Genomic DNA, 19397 nt, shown 5'->3' with positions numbered 1-19397 from the left:
AATATTTTTTTGGCGCTCACCTCTTTTGAATAAAAAAAATCGATTATCGAAAAAAAAAGACTTCAGAAAACAATTTAAATTTTAATTAAAAGGAATGAAATAGAATATTAGAAAGAAAAGAAATAAGTGGAATATTGAAATATTTATGAGAAAATGTAGGGATATCTTTATGGAAAAATGTATGTTAAGTGAATTTTTTTTCAAGAGATACAAAAAGCTCGTAAGCAAAAAGTTAAAGGTGAAGAGAGTTAATGTTTTATCGTTCCGTGGAGATCGTGGGTAAAGAACAGTTCACACCGATAGTGAACGAGTTCCCCTCTTTACACAGTTGACAAGCATTACACGAATGCTGTGCAAATAAATTTACTTAATGCTTTAAGAAATAAAAGAAAAATATTTCGTCATTATAATTTTTCTTTGATAATATCAGAGTAATTGCATTAATAACAATGCTATTACATAACGTAAGTCATCAAAAGTGAGTAATGAAAGGAAAAATATGAATCAAGAATGAAAATAGCATTAACCTATGAGCATCCATAAATATATTAACATAATTCATAATCGTATCCAATTTAATTGTGATACTTTAATTTACATATAAAAGTTATATATACATATATTGTGTCACATATCTTAATTTACACATATGTAAATAATATATACATTTAATATTTAATTTATAATAAATTAGTAACATAATTAATAATTTTGCAGTGTCTCTTTACTGCATGATCTAATAATTGCATAGCTATAGATATTAATAATTATAAAGCTGATAAGGAAAGTGTAATTATTAATGTTATACTTGAATTTAAATTACATTGTACTATATTATGCTACGTATTTTCAATTTATGTAGCTTGTTCTCCGAATGTGTACATAATCCACAAGCAAATTTGTGTTAAGCAAACTATTGGCGTGATACTAGCAGTGCCGTAAGGGTATCGGATGAGTAATCGATCATGAATTGACCTTTCCTTCTCTGTGTTGCAACACGATTATCCCTTGTAGCGTTTCAATAGTTTTTCATGCCGTTCAAAAATTAACAGTGTTTGCAAGGTTAGATTACAAAGAAGATTTAATCTGTCGCGAGAGAAGTGTGATTGAGACTAATTCTTGCATCCACCTTTTTCTCACGTAATGTTTCACAATATTTAATTCCATCTTCGTAGCAACGGAGTATCGTCTCAACTTCATATTTATGTAATTTTCGTATAACTTTAATTTACTTTTAATCAAATTGCAATCTAATCTACGTTTCTTTACATTTTCAATATCTTTTAAAAAAAATTTAATGCAACGAGAAAAAATTATTCTTTTTTCAATTTTTATAAAAAGAGTTACGTAATTAAATGTCAATATCAAATTCTACAGATAAATCTTGTGAACATTGTTCAGAACAAAACAAATTGTTAACATATTCTTTTTAATTCAAGACAAATAAAGAAAAAATAAAAACCTTAGGTTTAAATTAATACGTTATTTTAGCAAATCTTTTCGTTTAGAAGACAGAGTAGAATTTTCGTTATCATAAGCATTTAATAATAAAATATCGAATAGTTTGATTAAATAGGACTCTCCTTATGAGTGTGTAATAGTACATTTTTACTTTTCATTATTATCCAGCATTCATGTCAATTTTTCATATTAGATTTTTTTTTACAATTGTCTTAATTTATTATTGGATTAATTTTTTATAATCGTTTTAAAATATTTCGAAAAATAGTTCCGTCAAGACTCAATTGAAAGTCATTAGACACAATGGTGGTTGCCGGTAATGGCCACTAGGACAGTTAATGTATCAGAATAAATGTAAAGCTATTTTCAGCAATGGGAGAGATAACAATTATAAATGACTAACCTTTCTCTTTGCGCGCTGGAACAGGGCACCAGTATCTTCCCCATACTGTTGAGCTTTCCCTTGGGGTCGCACAGGTTCCCGGATGATTGAGTGCGCCGGCCAGTGAGGCCCTTCCCGTTATGTCTGCTGAGGTTTGAGCCCATTATCGCTTCCTCGGTCGTCTGGATTTGGTTCGTTTGGTCGTTCTCGCGGCAGTTCACGGCATTTCCGGGCGTGTTCTCTTTGTTCGGCCAGTCGAAGTACCTCTCGATCTGATCCTTGGCATTGATCTTGTAGGATGTCGGCTGCGGTGGCGGGGGTGGCGCCGGCCGATTCCTCTTACCGCCGGAAACGACCGGTTGCAATTGAGGCCGGCAGCCGCGGCGACGATTGCTCGATTGCGGCGATTCGCCGTTTACAGACAGCCTCTGCGCTTTCCAGCTCTCCTGACCGTTGCTGGTGGACGGCACCGTCACTACTTCCTCACCTGCAACCGTACAGTAATGTTGTTGGAGTGATACGATCGTTAGCCATTTCGGGAGATTGAGTTTCTCTCTTTTTGCCCGCCGCCAGCGGCGGCTAGCAACGCGGTAGTACATCGCGAAATTGCATCCGCAACTTTGGCTGGATGTTTGATTTTATTTTCAACTGTCGGACGTGTACGTTCGTGCATGCGCGTACGTTCGAGGGTGTATTCGCGTTTTGAGAGAACAACTTTGAGAGAAGTGCTTTTTGCAAGGATAATATCGCGTATCCTGATTCGCGCGCAATTTTTGTGTATGTCACAGAATGTGCCATACGTTGCTAGCATATAGATTCGGCGCGTAAAGCGTTTGTGTATCTATGATTTATTTTATACTCTCAGCTCCTGTGACTTTTGAATAAATTGACTGAATAAATTAAGGTTAGCATAAATCAAATCAGCCTGAAGCGGCAAAATATTTCACTGCACGCTAAAATAAAATTTCTATTCACGTGTTTGAGTTTCGTGTGATGTTTTAGAGCGATAACGTCTCTTGCAGAATATCTGCATCTGAACATGTTTGCAATTCATATGGTTTTGTGTAGAACGGACCGTTTGCCGTATATCTATAGTAGAGTCCGATGTTGACACTTAGTAGCCTATGATTTTATAAAATAATAACAACGTGAATGTTGTTTTAACTAAAATATAGAGGAACGCCAGCAATATTGGCATGCCACTTTGTTTTTGAATAACATTTCCAAAAAGCTAAAAGTAAAACTTTAAAAACATGAGCGCAAACTAGAAAGTGTCTTCTATCAGAGGGTGTAACGGTTTTTATAACGTTGTTTCGTGTTTTATGTTAATTAATATTATTGCAACGTAACCCGCAAAAGGAGCGTTTGAGAAACTGAGCCCCAAAACTGGCACAGTAAGCAGTGATAGCAAAATTCAGACCTGTAGAGAAGGAGTTGACTGTAAATCGATAAATTAACAATAAGTAATAAAATATATTTTCATGTATTAAATAACATGTATTAAGTAACAAAGTTTATAAAATTAAAAGGAGAGAATTGACTCCTTCTACACTAGAAAAAAATATTGTTATAACAATAAATAATTGGATTAAAATATAGCGAACATAACTATTGAGTTAATATAAATAAATATTTAGTTAGTATAAACAAGTATTTTTTCTACATGTAGTTCGCAGAAGTAATCAAACTTTTTGTATAAAATAAAATATTTGATCGCAACTAAAAAAATACTTTGGCTAAACAGGCTTTGCTGAAGGTATAAAAATTTTTTTGAAGAAAGTGTGAAAAAAATTCATAAAATCTGTCAACATTGTAGTTGAAGATTTTATAGTTATTATTTATTTTCACGGAGAAGTGCACGCTGCTCAGCAATTTTATGTTTCAAACCGCACTACAAAAAAAATATAAAAAAAAAAATATAAATGCAACAGTTTTAGGAAGTTGTAACATGTTTAAATTTTTGCAATTTGCAAAAAATTGTGCAAATTTTATTTTTATTTTTCAAGAATTTTTTTTTGGCAAATTTTATATCAAAAACAGCTATGAACTGTAAATTCTTATTTCTTTAATTATTTAAGCAAATCGTGTTTTTATCAGAATTAATACAGTGCAATGTTTAGTTTCCGAGAAATATGAGGGTGCCACTTTAAGAGGCCTGTGCCAGTATTAGCCACTTTCTTTATAAAAATATATTTAATTTTCTAATATGCAAGACCATATTTAAATAATAAATTCATTGAGAGTAATACTCACTTTTCATTTATTTAGAAAAAATATCAAAATATTAATAATTCTTAAATTAACAGACATTTTTTGTAATTAAAGTTTCATAGACACTAATAGAATGTTATTTTCTGTATCATTTCAATTTATTTATTTTTTAGCACAGTTGATTTTTTTACAAGTGCAATGACATCAATATCTCTTTTTACATTTTCATAAGGGAAAAATTGCGATTCTAAATCATGGTTGATCTGACGAAAGATAATCTCAGTGTAAACTATATGTTGATCCTCTCCGATTGCACATCCCGAATAATTAATACTAATTAATTCTGTCTTTTAGTTTCCGCAATGGTTGCAGTAAGTGCGCAAGTCACATTCGCGTTCACGGCGAGCTTAGTGTTATGTCTATAGAACATGTTTCGTAGCTGCATACCCGAGGTTCGAGTCACTAATAACCACCGTACACGAGGCTTATTGCATAACCGTATTATTAATGCGACCGGTATGCATGCACGTGCATCGCGCACCACCATGAATCCAACGAACGGAGTGGCCTGGGTTTGAAACACCAGGCTCGTGGTTGTTGTGTCTACAAGCGGAAAGTTTTAATTTTGACGTAGAAGGATCAACGGCGGTTGCTGTGGAAGAATGAAAGCACTGGTACTGTATGCACAAGTCTGATTAATTCATCGGCGAATCGCGCGCACGCGCGTGCACGCGCCTGTGAATTGCCATTTGTTCTGGCAAAAGCGAAATTGCGCCTGAATTCATTGCTTGCGTACTCTACAAATGTTATAAAGATGCAAAGTTCCTGAAGGGCTGTTCTGAGGAAAGTACGATTAAATTCTGAGAAGGGAATATTGAAAAATTACAGTTTAAAGATTTTAATTATAGTCGAGGGTTTGAGGAAACTTTCGCTGTTTCTCTTGAAAGAAACATATTGAAAAATACGCGTGCTTTCGATATACTAATATTTGGATGAAAGTTTGGTTTTAATTTAAAATATAATTGGAATGCACTTCCTGCCGTTCACGGCTCTCGCAAGCGGAAGGTTGTAATGACTTAAGGAAAGAGTCGGTCATTAACACACATGAGGAGGAAATGCCCGGGAGTCATACTTCGCATGCTTGTACTTGATTTCTCGCAAGAAAGTATTACGTTAGTAATTCTACGGTAATCGGGACGATCAACCGTTAACGGTAATCGACTAGTTCATAGATTTGCAACATCCGCTGAACACAATTGTTAAAACCAACTTACAGATTACATTTTTTTTTACGACGCATAAGAGAAACAGTGCGTCCGACTGAAATGATCGTCTTAAATATTTTCTAAGGCGGATGATCAAATTCTTCGAAAAATCTAAAATAGATTTCTGAAAAGAATGACGTCCGAGTCTTTTCAGATACGTATATCTGTACGCTAGAAGAATATCAATCTTATTGCTGAGAAAAACGTTTATCTATAACTTACTTTCTTTTCTTCTCATAAGTAACGATTATTTTTAACAAAGGAATATTTTCTTGATAGCTGTCTCAAAATATATTAATCACGTATTTTAGAAAAATTTATTATAATATACTGAAAAAAATTATACTTTTTTAAAAAATATTGTAACATTATATCGAAGAAAAGTAAGAATAACAAGCAAATTTAATTTTTGTTTTAACTTAATATTTTTAAAATAATAAATTACTAATTAAATTACTAAGATTTATAATATATTTTAAATAAATTTGACGCTTATAATAAACTTATGATAGATCTACGGATGTACAAAATATTTGAAACAATATTTACTTGATTCAAATATATATTTTTCTATTTGTACACAAAAGCTTATTTTATATAAATATTACTTATTTCAAGAAAATAATAAGTGCATTGTTAATAAATTATTTTTGGCAAAGATAATCGTTACTTAAAAAAAGAAAATTGAAAATTAAACAGTCACTAATATTAGTAGAATAATGACATTTTTCTGTGTATAAACTATAAAAAAAATTCAAGTTTTATATTCTAAATATCTTTTGAAAGAAGTAATTTACTGTAAAACAGAATAATAGTCTCCGAAAATATTTGTTCTATCTACAAGTAACATAATCCCTCTCTAGTTTTACCACCATAAAATCCAGGTCTTTTATTTTCTCATCTTGTTCGTGCACCGAGTATATTTTCTTTGGATTATTCGTAGCAGTTTCGCTCTACGTGTATATACAACCCATTTCAGATAACGTCATCGTCGTCGTCGTCGTTGTCGTCCTCCTCCTCCTTGCTGTTGGGTTAACCGATGAAATCGCCGTTTTACGACATAATCGAGGAAAATAGAAAGAAGTCGAAAATCAGCTGTAACGAAGACGTAGCTCTCGCGAAAAAAAAGCTCCAATCTTCGTTTAAGAGAGATCACGGATTTACGCCTCCTGAAGTATCGCGAAGATTGCTCTTTCGAAGCTTTACTTTATAAAGAGAGTTTTTAGTGAAAGGCGTTTAGAAGTGCGTTTATTCAACTTAATTTGTGGTCCCCAGTCGTATATTATCTCGTATGCGAGTCGATGGGTGAAAAAAACTTCTTCTCTAACGTGCACGCGAAATCACCGTTGCGCCGGTAATTGCATCTTACCAGTGCGTGACGCGTTTGTAATGCGCGCGTTTGCAATAACGTTCAGGAGAGAAAGATACACACGTGAAGTGGCAAAAGAAATTCTTTTCGTCTCGAGCTAAAATATAGATTCGCAGACTGCGAATGGCACGTTAGTATTTTTTGAAATAGAAAATCAATCCAATTTTATCTGCGAAAAAAATTCGTTTTGGAAACAAGATATCACTGAAACTGGTTTGTGTAAACTGGCGTGGCAAGTTTCGACAAAGGAATATTTTTAACAAAAATGACTTCGTTAAACTCGACGCTCTTTACGGGATAAATGCCAAATGCCGTTTCGACTTATCGAGCCATAGTGCATCAGCTGCAAGACGTTACTATTGATGACTGACTATCATCACCCTAATGTAAAACAGATACGATATTAGATATTTGTATCGATTGCCAGTGCGTTTGATAAAAAGTTTGATAAAAAGGAAACTTACAATTTACTTTAAATCTGAAAATTTTTTAAATTTATTAAATTCCATTTTTCTTAAAATTATATGCATAATCCTAAAGCTTTATCAATAATAAAAAAAACAATATAAATAAATACATAAAAAAAGTAAATTGTTCTAATTTCTAAATTTAAACCTGAAAAACACGTACGAAGGATGGGCACCTTTTATTTTATTCTACATCGTAATTGAAGTTCATTGAAATTGAGGAGAGGCGGTTGCGAATCAAGAAAACGGGCACCGTTAATTCACAATCAACTGGCCACGACAACGGTGTTTAATCGATTGGTTCTAAAATCAGCACGTTGTGCTACCTGATCGACTTTACGAGATGTCCTGGTCGTGTCGCTGACGTTGGCAATTATTCCGAGCTCTTCCGTTTATGCGGCTTCCGATTGCGAATAAATCCGAAGGTGGGTAAATGTGGAAAATTGATCGGAATCGCAGGTAGACCTCAGGAAGATTATTGGCGTCGTAAAGGAATCGATCGCTGATTCAAAATTTATTACTCGACAACTTTCTACCGATAAAGTGCATTGATATGTACTTTTTGTGTGTGCAAATTTTCAAAAATTTTCACGAGTACAGTAATAAAAAAAAAAAATATTAGAAAAGAGTTACCAAATGCGTGCCACACAAATTATTTTTTGTTATAAAATTTTTTATACTGGATTGGATGCAAATTAAATTTCGACATTAAACTTGTAGCTTAATGCTTCAGGCATTTATTATATTATTACATGTTTAATCTTTCAATAACAAATTTGTTATAAGCTTTTTTATAATATGCTGCAAAAAATGTAACAAAACCGCCTAAAGCGTATCTGTGATCTTTTATATATTGTATTAAAAATATCGTATTCATGGATTAATTTATAAATTAAAAATATAAGGAAATATTAATAATTATTTTATTAATAATTTATCAAAAATGCAATCAAATATTTAATAAGTAATAAATAACAATAATGAAAAGATAAAGACACCGAAATAAAATTGGCGCAAATTAATTTTTCTAATTAACATATTTTTATTCATACAAATTACTACACAGAAAGAAAAAATTTATTGTAGTATTTAAAAATTTAACTAGATCAGAAAATAAATTTTATGTTGGATTATTAAAATAATTATATAAAATGTAAGCATGATGATACTGCTGCAGAAAGTTTCAATATTCAAACAGCTTCAATGTCCAATGTAATTATTTTATGATTCAACATAATTATTTTCAGATTCGTATTTCAGAAAAACCTTTTCCGTGTAGTTGTACTTTTATCATTTATCTTATATTATATGTATTATATGATAATAAAATTTGTAGTGGTATGACTTGGCAAACTTGAGTTTATAAAAATATCAATTAAATAAATTTAATTTTTACAATTGTAAATATATACATACAATGTGAATGCAAAATATTCTATAAGTTTTCTTTTATAAATAGCATAATAACATGTATAAAATTTGTTAAATTGTTGTTCATATTATTTATTTCTTATTTTTGTTCTTACTAAATGTTGTTTACATGATGTAAAAATATAAAATATTGAAAAGGTACGCTTTCGAAGTACGCATTTAGCAACTACAGTATTCAATATTGGTAAGAATATTAAAGCTACTAAGAATATTATAACTTATATTACATTTACGTTCGCTTTAATATTTTTGAACGCGCAAGTTTAATGTTGGAAATTAGTAAATAAATTCCTTCGATAAATTAAACTGCCAGAGTAGAAGTAGACATTGTGAAATTTCTAACAAGATCTTATTTTTTACTTAATTTTAAATGGACTTTAATAGAATTTATTTGTTACTTTGTTGCTTAGCAGAAAATTGAATTTAAGACTTAGTTATCAGGATCTTTATACTGAAAGTTGGAAAGTTGCAACAAATGACTTTTTATTGAATCTATATCTAGAAGAGTTGATTTTCTAAATTTGTCCAAGAAATCAATAGAAAAGAAACTGCAATAATTAATTGGATTGTCAAAAAAGTTCTAAATCATCATTCAAAAAGAAATGTTTACATGCAAACTTCGATGAATAAACACATAATAATTTGTTTTTAAAGAGTTTTTTGAAGGCATTGTTATTTGTCATCATATCGTTAAATTTTGCAAAGAAATTCGCAGTTGTTTTAAGCTGAAATACATTCTCCGCGAGATCAAGGATAATTTATATCCGCAGTGTCATCGTATTTTTGTAGCTGTGTTTATTCGGATAAATCGAGTGCGGTTTTGCTTGTAAAATATTCAGTGCCGCCATTGTCAGATAGAGAAAAAGAGAATCCACGAAGCAACGTGGACATACAAAACGCGATATAACGCGCAAGTCTGGAATTATAATTACTCCATAATTAGTTCCGAGAGAGCGTTACGCGCTAGCGATCGGAACTGAAACGTCCGATTCATCGTCGTGCAATTACCGTTGCTTTCCTATCAACTGGCACCGCCGCGCCGGCGAAAAACAATTCGGGACGGAAGGAGATTGCTGGTGGAAATAGCCGGAATAGCCGCGCGTGGAATCGCGCACTAATTCGCATTATGCCAAGCACGTGCTTGCCGATCGCAAACGATCGCAAACATAAACGCGAATGCAAGCAGCAGCAGTAGCAGTAACAGCGGCTGTGCACTCGTGCGGACTGATACGCTAAGTTAGAAAATCCATTTGTATGCCAATTAACCCACGTGGATTTATTATCGTAAGGTCAAGGCGGCGTGTGACGATCTGGGTAATTAAACATCATTCGCAGCTCTTGGAAAATGCCAGGTTACCACATTTATGCATGAAATACGTAAGCGTTCAATTATTGCAGTGTCAAGACCAAAAGAAAATGCTTAAGATTGACGATAAATCTAAGTTTTAGAGAAGTTTTGCATCAAGGTAAAATAAACAAAGAAGACGCCATATATAATTTTTTATAATTATATATATATATAATTATTAAAAAAAAAATATATATATAAAACACATTTAAATTAAGAAAAACGGCTAACCAGTCAAAAGCTTATCTTAGGCCAATCACAGTTATTTGTTATATAATTTAAGAATGTTTTAAGTATATACATATATATACACTAACTTGAGATGTTATCAATCAATCGGAGAGCGGTATTAGCATCATAAGACGTTACTTAAGACGGTCTTGAAATGAGAATCAACTATTAATACTAGTCTTAATGCTTAATAATAATTTTCTAGGTTAATTTATGTATAAGTTCTTCTAAAAAATATAAAAAATATATAAAAAATAAGAGAGAAATTAATTAAAAAATAAGAGAGAAATAAGAGAGTAATTTATAAAACAATTTTGGAAAAATATTGAATACCAAAGATTCAATACACTTAACATATATTTCAGTATTTTCTTTTAGCAAGATTTATTATCAATTTTCTAAAGATTACTTTCTTTGTAATATTAAATATATTTTGGAACACGCGTTAAAGAAACAGTTTTTTTTTCGTTCTAAATTTGTTCTAAATCGTGAAAACTATAGCCTTGCAATCTTAATCTAACAAAAATATTACACTTGTAGACGAAAGATATATTTCAGGAGATTTTTAAAAATAGAATACAGAGGAAGAGATCAAGTTAAATTGGCATCTGTAATATCTCCGCACTAGTGTTGATCTGTTTATGAGTTTAGAAATGTTCTCGAAGCGAGAAAATTGCTGTAGTCAAGTTCCATAAATGCAAGGGATTTAATCTTTAAGTTTTAAGCTTTGGCTTAAACATAGACTGAATTTGCATCTACGTACAGAAAATGTCTCTATTCATATATGTAAACTCACGTTACGTACATAATCTAATTTTCGAGCAATTTCAAACAATCTCTAGTAGGAACATTTACATTTTGTCAACAAAAGTGAAAAATCATTAAATCTGTTTAATTTCGATTTTTCATACTTATATGTACGAAAAAGTTTATGAAATTACTTTCTATGAGGCAGTTGCATTTTTGACATTTTACGCAACTTTGACGTAATAGGGCATGCAAATCAATGTTGTTCTAGTTAATTAAATACTATTTGCGAGCCCCGGGAAATGCCAGTACGTAATTACGATTGGAGAAGGGAGAGTTAGCAGGGGGAGGGGAGGGATTATGCAAATACTGAACGATGATGCGATGATAGCACGTTCGGAGCTATTTCGTAGGTTTAATCAGCATCAGCGTGGTTCCTTAAAGTTAACTTTTCACGACAAAGTTATCCTACGACGTTTCTTAATTATCAAACTCATCTCGCTAAGATTAAACGCGAAAGATGAGCTGAGCACACTGCTTCATCAAGCGAGTATCAAGGGATGTTATGCGCTGAATATGCAATGCTAAGCTCTTCTTTATCACAAGACGCAGAACGATCGTGATAGACACTCGATGACAAGGTCGTGTACATATGTAAAATTTTTATCGTACCTCGACGTAAAATATTCGACAGGCGTAGGTGAAGAGGCGCGACACGATATTAAAATCACTGTCGCTTCGCGATAGGTGATCGACGAGTAAATCCATACGGATCTAGTATGAGAACGCGCGAGTACCATAACGCTGATAACAAAAGAATGCGCGCTAGTGATAAGACAAAACGTAATTCCAATTTGATACCTCTCCTACATTGATACAGATGACAAGAAAATTTCGGTAAACATCCTCCCAAAAAAGATTTCTAATAACAAGGCTAAATATATTTTTGATGTATTTAATCTTATTGTAACCTTGTGTAATATAAAAATACAGCAATTTTAAGATAAGATCTACATATAATTCCTATTCTCCTCTATCGAATTAAAAAAGATTGACTTATTGCTTTGAGACTAAATTAACACAAATAAATTACAACTTATATATTCTTACATTTAAAATAAAAATTTCGATGTTACAACGCACGATGATTAATTGCTGCGCAGTTCGAGGTATCACCGATAAGAGATTCGTACGCGATGCATTGTAATCAAATGAAACATCCACAGAGACTCAGTAGCTTTTGCTTAAGCGTACAACGTAACTCCTTGTGGATTTAATGGATTATTTTAAATATCTCGTCTCGCTACGAGACGAGATATTTTTTGTATTTAAGAAGCGAGCAGCTCCCTTGTGAGTCTTTGTGATATTTTATCAAAAAGAATATTCTTCAAATTTTCGTCAAATCAATCTATTGTTAAATCAAGAATATTATGAAATTCACCATAAATTTACATTGCTTAATCTGTCTGAAAAAATTAATGAGATAGCACCAACATCATTTTATTCTAGATTTAAAAATTTTTCTATTTAAGAATGTAATATCCCTTTTCCAATGGTAATTATGATTGTATGTCAATCTTATTTTCCTTTTGTGACACATAGAAGAATAATAGCATTGAATCCAGAAATCATTTCTGTGGATACGAGGAAAATCGAACTGCACCTGTTCTTCTATTCGTATTTACTTTTAGCTGTTTTGGAATAAATTTATTAACATATTAAGAGAAAAAATTATGTCATGTTTGTAAGCTTTTAATTAATAAACGATTTAAGATCGTTAAAAAAATTTTATCAATCTGACGTCATTATTTTACATATATTTTTCTTCGTTAGTTAATTAATTAATATTATTTATATATCTTAATAACAAAGATTTTTTAACGTCATCAAATATTATTGTTCAAAGTATAATTGAAAGGTTTGCTATAAAAAAAACAAGCAAGGTTGTAAAGGTGTAAAAGGTTAAGAGTTTTCAGGAAACAAAAAATTTCTCATTTTTATACCGTTCGCTGTATGAATATGGTAATTTTTCTCCGGACATATCATAGGTATAAGAACAAAGATGCTTTAATTAATGTTTTGAGGATCCATTTAAAAGAGAAAAAAAAGACGTCTGGACTTGGATTCGCTCTTGAGGAAAATTTATTACCTATTTAATTTATAATATTTTTGATTTCATTTTTCTATAATGTTAATAATAATAAACAGTAACAAAGGAAATATTATTTCAAATATTATACAAAACAGTAACTTCTTTATTTTTTATTCACAAAGTTGCATAAGTTACGCTTAAAGAAACATGCTTTTATATTTCTCTTTGTATAAACACGACAATTTTTCTCCGGACATAAAACAAGTATTTTACGAATAAAAATTTAGGCTTTAGGATTAATGTATAAAATAAAAATAAAAAAATCTCTGGGCTTGTTTTATTCTTACAGAAAATTTTGTATTCATTATTCATTTATACTTATATTTCTATTTTTTGCTTGATTTTTGCCGGAACAAAATTGTTCATGATGTGACGCTCTCGACAGAGAATCATTTGACGTCATAACCCAGATGAGATTGTTCTAAAAATAGACTTGTTTTTGTAGGAAACCCTTCAATTGTATTCTTTTTTCTGAGCTTTTAAAGAATTGCTGTCCTTTAAACGCGCGACAAAAATTCTAAAAATCTAGAAAGAATTCCATTCTTGCGAACGTTACTTCCTGTTATTTCGGACAATACTGCTTTGCCCTATATATTTTTACCGACCCCATTTCGTTCGTCGCGTAGAATTTTTTACAAGATTACGTTGACGGCCTTTTTATTTTCACGGAGGGGATCCCGTTACTGATGATGAAATTTCGCGAGAGTGTTTTGCACCGGAGCGCCACTTTTTCCCTCCGCGGGGCTATAACTCGACTCGAACTTTCGGCGTTACTTAGTTTCGAGATCGGTCGATAGAGAGGAGTATACATCCTCTGTTGTGCAACGCAATGCTCGCTCTGTACCCCGTTGCCACTCCGCGGTATTAACCGCGGCCTGTATTCGCGCGTGACGAACAGAATCCGGGCCGGCGTTGCAGCTTTGGAAGTTTGGTTCGGCCGAATGACGATGTTTAAAGTTCCCCGAGGTCTCGGAAGTTTGGCAGTTCGAGGCTCCCTGCGCTTTATCTCAGCGCCGAGACTCGCGGACTTATCGCGCTCGTATATTCGTTGGACTACGGGCTTTTGTTCCGAAAACTTGGAAAAGGACCGGTTCGCGTCACCGTTTTGTCTCGTCTCTGTCGCGTGACGTGCAATCTATTACGCCGGCATAAACGGAATATGCCTTTGGCAAAGATCGGCGAAATCGTCAGTATGCTTTTTCCCTTTAGATTTCTTTATTTCACAATCGCAAAAATATGTACGATATGAAAAGCTCGAGAATAATTTGTTTATTTATTCAATATTGAATAGACAACCGTGTGACAATCTAAACAAAACACTTGTTACTACTTTCAAAATATGCATAAGTTTTTTTTAAGAGAGTCAATTAAATTTATAAAGTCAGACTAACGAATAACATCAAAATTAAATTTAATTCTTGATATATTAATCATCGTAAAAACGATTACGCGTTGCTCTAATTAACAACTTCGCCGGCTGCGTTATTGATTAGCGCCGCTGCTAAAACAATATCGCGTATAATTAGAGCAGAAGTCGTATATGTGATTTAATGTAAAATTTGTGAGGAAATGTTCCGTATACTGGAGTTCCACGGGCCTGTAAATTCGGTTCACTGAGTAAAGCCGAACCTTCTAACGTCCTTAGTCGTCGTGAAAATCGTACGTAACGCACGTAATAGCGGCACGCGATTGTGCATGCAATCTCATTATGCTGCCGGCAAACTAATAACATTTCAGTGGCTCTCAAGTAATCCGCTGTGAACTAATTTAAAGCAGTTAATGCCGCCCAAGCCCTTTCGCAGTTCCATGAATACTGTCAACTTCAGAGACCATTTTATGCCCGTCGTCTTTATGCCTGCGATTTAATAGCATAAGAAATGCCCAAGTATTTCAACAATATTTTAATAATTTCGTTATATTCATCTTCTTATACAGTCTGCCTAATAAAAGAGTGATCGTCACAACTTTTGTTCGAAAAGAAAAACGCTAAACGGAAAATTCTGATGGTACCGCAAATGGCGAGACCTTTTCTACAACACGTTTTAAATAATAAAAAATCATTTATCGTTCAACATTTATGAGTTAAAGACATATTCAATGAGTGTCGCGGATGCAAAGCGATTCAAAATTGTGTTTCTCTGCATACATCTGAAAGGACGACGCACGAAACGAATTCTCATAGAAAACGTGCTCAAGAAGAACAATTTGGCAGTATTAAAAAATTTAACTGGATATAGATCTGAAAATAAAGTTTCTTGAAAAGAGAAAGAGAAAATATGTAAGTTGAAACGGTTGGTTTGATAGATTCATTTTACATAGAGATCTTTATCTTAAGAATACTACATATACGTCGAAAACAGTTTTGTTCAAACATTTAACATTTTAGCTGGATACACATCTGAAAAAAATTTGATTAGACCATCAAAAGAATTATGTAGGACGCTCAAGTTAAGCTAGAATGCCAAAACTTTTTGCAACATTGCTCATCATACTTGAATGCCTTTTATAATTATTTTGACAGTCAAACAAAATTATTTTCAGATTTTTGTATACAGCCAAATTTTTTAATACTTTAATAAAATTTTTCCGTGCATTAATTTAGTGAAAAATATATATCTCGGAGGTGCTAAGCAAGAAAAGTGGCGAGAGAATGATTTACTAATACAAAATTATCGTAACATTAATTTAGCTGTACACGTATATTTTTATTATTTTTTTATTGTAATAAATGATTTCAAAGTTATGCTAGTTCTCTTCTTATTAGATAGATTGTATATAAAAATATGTGAATCAAGATTTTTTGACAACGATTCAAATCGAATTAAATTTCATTTTTTTTTTGTTCGAATCCAAATCGATCCAAATCTCAACAAAATTTAACCATAATCAAATTGTTATTTTTGAAACGTAATTTTCGATTACCATAATTATATTGTGTTACGTTAAATTTTAATACATAGATAATAAAAAAGATTTTTATGTAAAAGAAAAAATATTGGTTATGACGTTACTAATAGAATTTTATAAGATTCTTATTCGTATTTGAAACTTTTACATTCAAAATGTTTAAAATGTTCAAACAGTTTGGGTTAAAATCTTCATGTTTCGAATCGAATAGTTAGCACAAAAATTCAATACATATTTTCCAAATATAATTTAAAAATAAGAACTTTGTTATATTTGCAAAGTATGTTATTTTTTATGTTGTAATTTATGTTATCATAAATGTATTAAATTATATTTTTATACTTGTTTTGTATATATGTAGGAAAATAGAAAAAACCATAGAGCAAATTATAAATAACCGAATATTATGAGACTACTTAAGCAGTCGTGGTATAGCATGTCAAGATTGCGTTCGCGGAGCGTGTTATCAACGTCATTTAATCCTTATTTTACGTCTAATGACCGATAAAGATAGAATGATGGAATAGCGTTAATAACGCCTTCTTTGCATGCAGCCTAAGTGGTAGGAGTGAAAATCAGAGATCTCGAGTTCAAATCTCGTAATCAGCTCCGTTAATTTTTCTTAATCTCTACATATATACAATCCTTAAATTAATGTTCAATTATTTAAATTAACGTATCCGAAAATAAAGATTATTGCAATTTAAGTATGAAGCCCGTATAATTACGTGCTAAATTATTTCTCACAATGTTAGATTTAAAAATATTTATAAACTATCCCATTTTAATCAATCTAGTTTTGTCCGAAAAATTATATACACAAAATATTGCAGATGAAAGTGGAACGGTTTCGACGGATGTATTTAAGTCATGATTTTTTTTAGGTGAAGGCATCAAAAAGATATGAAGAAAGCCATCATCATTTTTTTCGAACAAATTTATATAATTTTTTTAACATAATACGATTCTTCTAATTAAAATACGGTCATTATTAAAATGCGGATTACTTTGCGTATCAAAGTAAATATTAATTATCTTATCATGCCATATTCAACGTAAAATATAAAATATCTCATAAATTATTGATTTTCGATAACTTTTCTTTCATACTTTATATGCAGAATAATGAGAGATCATATTATGTAAAAAATCATATAATTTCGTTGAAAAAAAAACGACGGTAATTTTCATACTTTTTTAGCGTCTCCACTTAAAGAAAAAGCAACGTGACTAAAACATCACGATCTCTTCGAAACCGTCCCACTTTCATTTAAAACATATTTTGTATTACAAATAATTTCAGAGAAAATTAATAGGATTGATTAAAATGGAGCACTATAAATATAATAATCACATCCAAAATCAGTCACTTGAGGTTAGCTCTTCACAAAAAGAGAAGGAAACAAAGGTTATTATTTACCGGAAACAGCAAAGAAATATTCTGTGCACATCTGTATAATCACTCTTATCGTCTCACACGCGCACGCACACATTTTACTTGCCGTCCCTCGCGCAGTTGTAAAAATTTCATACTATTGAGACGCACCGTGTTTATTACTGACGTACTGGAACGCTCACCCGCCGTCGTCGTCGGCGAGCGGGCTAAGCGTCGCGCCGCGTCGCGCCGGCCGGGCGCTCGTGTTTTTATTTTGACTCCGCGCTGTCCTTCTTGTTTTGACTCGCGCGACGCTCGGCTCGCGGCAGTTCGGAGAATCGCTCCGCGCGTGTTTTTCATTGCGAGAGTGAGTCGCGTCTATGCAAAGGTGTACGGGACGCCGAATTAGACGGTGGGCGTTCGAGTGGCTCGCTCGTGCGTTCCTTGATACTCACCCATTTACTCACGCAGTTGCTCACGTTGTGCCTCCGTACTCGTAATCGGCGAGTGCTGCCTTCGAAGATTCGTGGACGCATCACTTCGTATTATATGTGATTTGTTTATGCGAGATGAGTCACGCGATCGGGCGGAGTCGAGCGGATTCTCGAGGCGTATGGCGCAATCGGCCATGTTTCACTTTTCGCCTGGCGACTGTGGCGAGGCATCGCGTCGGTGTGAAGTTGCCGTTGGACACCCTGAATTTCGTCGCAGGTGTACGGTACTTTCTGTGCAAAATGTATGTCGTGTACGACGGACATCGCGGGATTCTCGTGCGGAGTGCGACGCGTTCGATGCTCATTCGTCGGTTCTAAGGTGTAAACGCGTGTGTCGGAAGTGTCATACGTACAAATCGACGGGTCGATCATCGTGCCGTGTTAATTAACCGCGGAGACATAATCAGTCGCATTTCCTCGTTCGGAGCGACGCGACGGGGCCGATGGGGCCAATCGACTATCGGAGTGATATGGTGACGCGCGATGTATCGACTACACTGGAAGTCGCTACACTGGAAGTCGCTACACTGACAATGAGAGAAAAGTGTTTTTCATTGCGAGTCGTGTCTGTGCAATAGCGCACGGGACGCCGAATTAGACGGCGCGCGGCGGACACTTGAGTGCAGACTTAATCGTTACCTCCGTAACTCGGCGTGTGTTGCCTGCGAAGATTCGTGGACGCATCACTTCGTATCATATGTGATTCGTTTATGCGAGATGAGTTACGTGATCGGACGGATGTTGTCGAGAGGATTGTCGAATAGATCGAGGTGTGCGGCATAAGCGGCTATGTCTCGCTATTTTCGCTCGGCGAGGCGTCGGTGTGAAGCTGCCGTCGGACATCCCGAATCTCGTCTCGTCGCAGGTGTACGGTACGTTTTTTGGTTATGTGTATGTCGCGCATCACGGACATAGTCTCGTGTGGTGCGGTGCATTTGATGTTCATTCGCCGGTTCTAAAATGCAAACGCGTGTGTCGGAAGTGTCGTTCGTACAGAAATCGACGGGTCGATCATCGTGTCGTGTTAATTAGCAGCGGAGACATAATCGGTTGTGTCTTCTCGTTCGGAGCGACGGGGTCAATCGACAATGGGAGTAATGGTGACACACATATCGACTACACCGAAAGTGGCTTTGCAAATGATAAAATTTTGTCATTGTGGCGTGATTTCGCGAACGCCCGTTGCCGTTGTAACGTAAATGGTCGATGTAAATATTCGGCATAAATGTAAGTGGATACGAAAGTGAGTGCGCATTTTATCTTTCGTCGATTTCGCCCCGATACGTTTTATTCTGTGACGTCATCGTTCATTCGTGCGCGACGCAAGGCACGAAGTGAGCGTCGAGTCGAACGCGAATGCAATTCGAAGCGATAAAGTTGATCGTTGTCGGTTGAAGAAAATGTCGACTTGTAAACCTCGCGTCGGGAGTGATCGCGTTTCTCACATCGAATTCGTTTATTCGTCCGTTCATCCATCTCGACGCGACGTTAGTCCATTTCTATTATTGAAGATTAATTTTAATTTTGGTTTACTTTTCATTTTTTTCGAATTTACAG

The 19397-nt window shown here is 33.8% G+C and overlaps 1 protein-coding gene across 1 annotated transcript in view; it reads right to left on the bottom strand.

Annotated features, from left to right (window-relative positions):
- The window catches only part of LOC105198205, a 153298-nt gene that overhangs the window by 49493 nt on the left and 84408 nt on the right, over positions 1-19397 (bottom strand). Inside the window, exon 2 of the mRNA XM_011164856.3 lies at positions 1865-2330. Within this exon, the coding sequence (XP_011163158.2) occupies positions 1865-2330 (466 nt within the window). The remainder of the gene's footprint in view (positions 1-1864; positions 2331-19397) is intronic.

This window comes from Solenopsis invicta, chromosome 12 (genome assembly GCF_016802725.1).
Source record: "Solenopsis invicta isolate M01_SB chromosome 12, UNIL_Sinv_3.0, whole genome shotgun sequence".
NCBI classification, from domain to species: Eukaryota; Metazoa; Arthropoda; class Insecta; order Hymenoptera; family Formicidae; genus Solenopsis; species Solenopsis invicta.
This window is presented reverse-complemented; position numbering and strand designations above follow the sequence as displayed.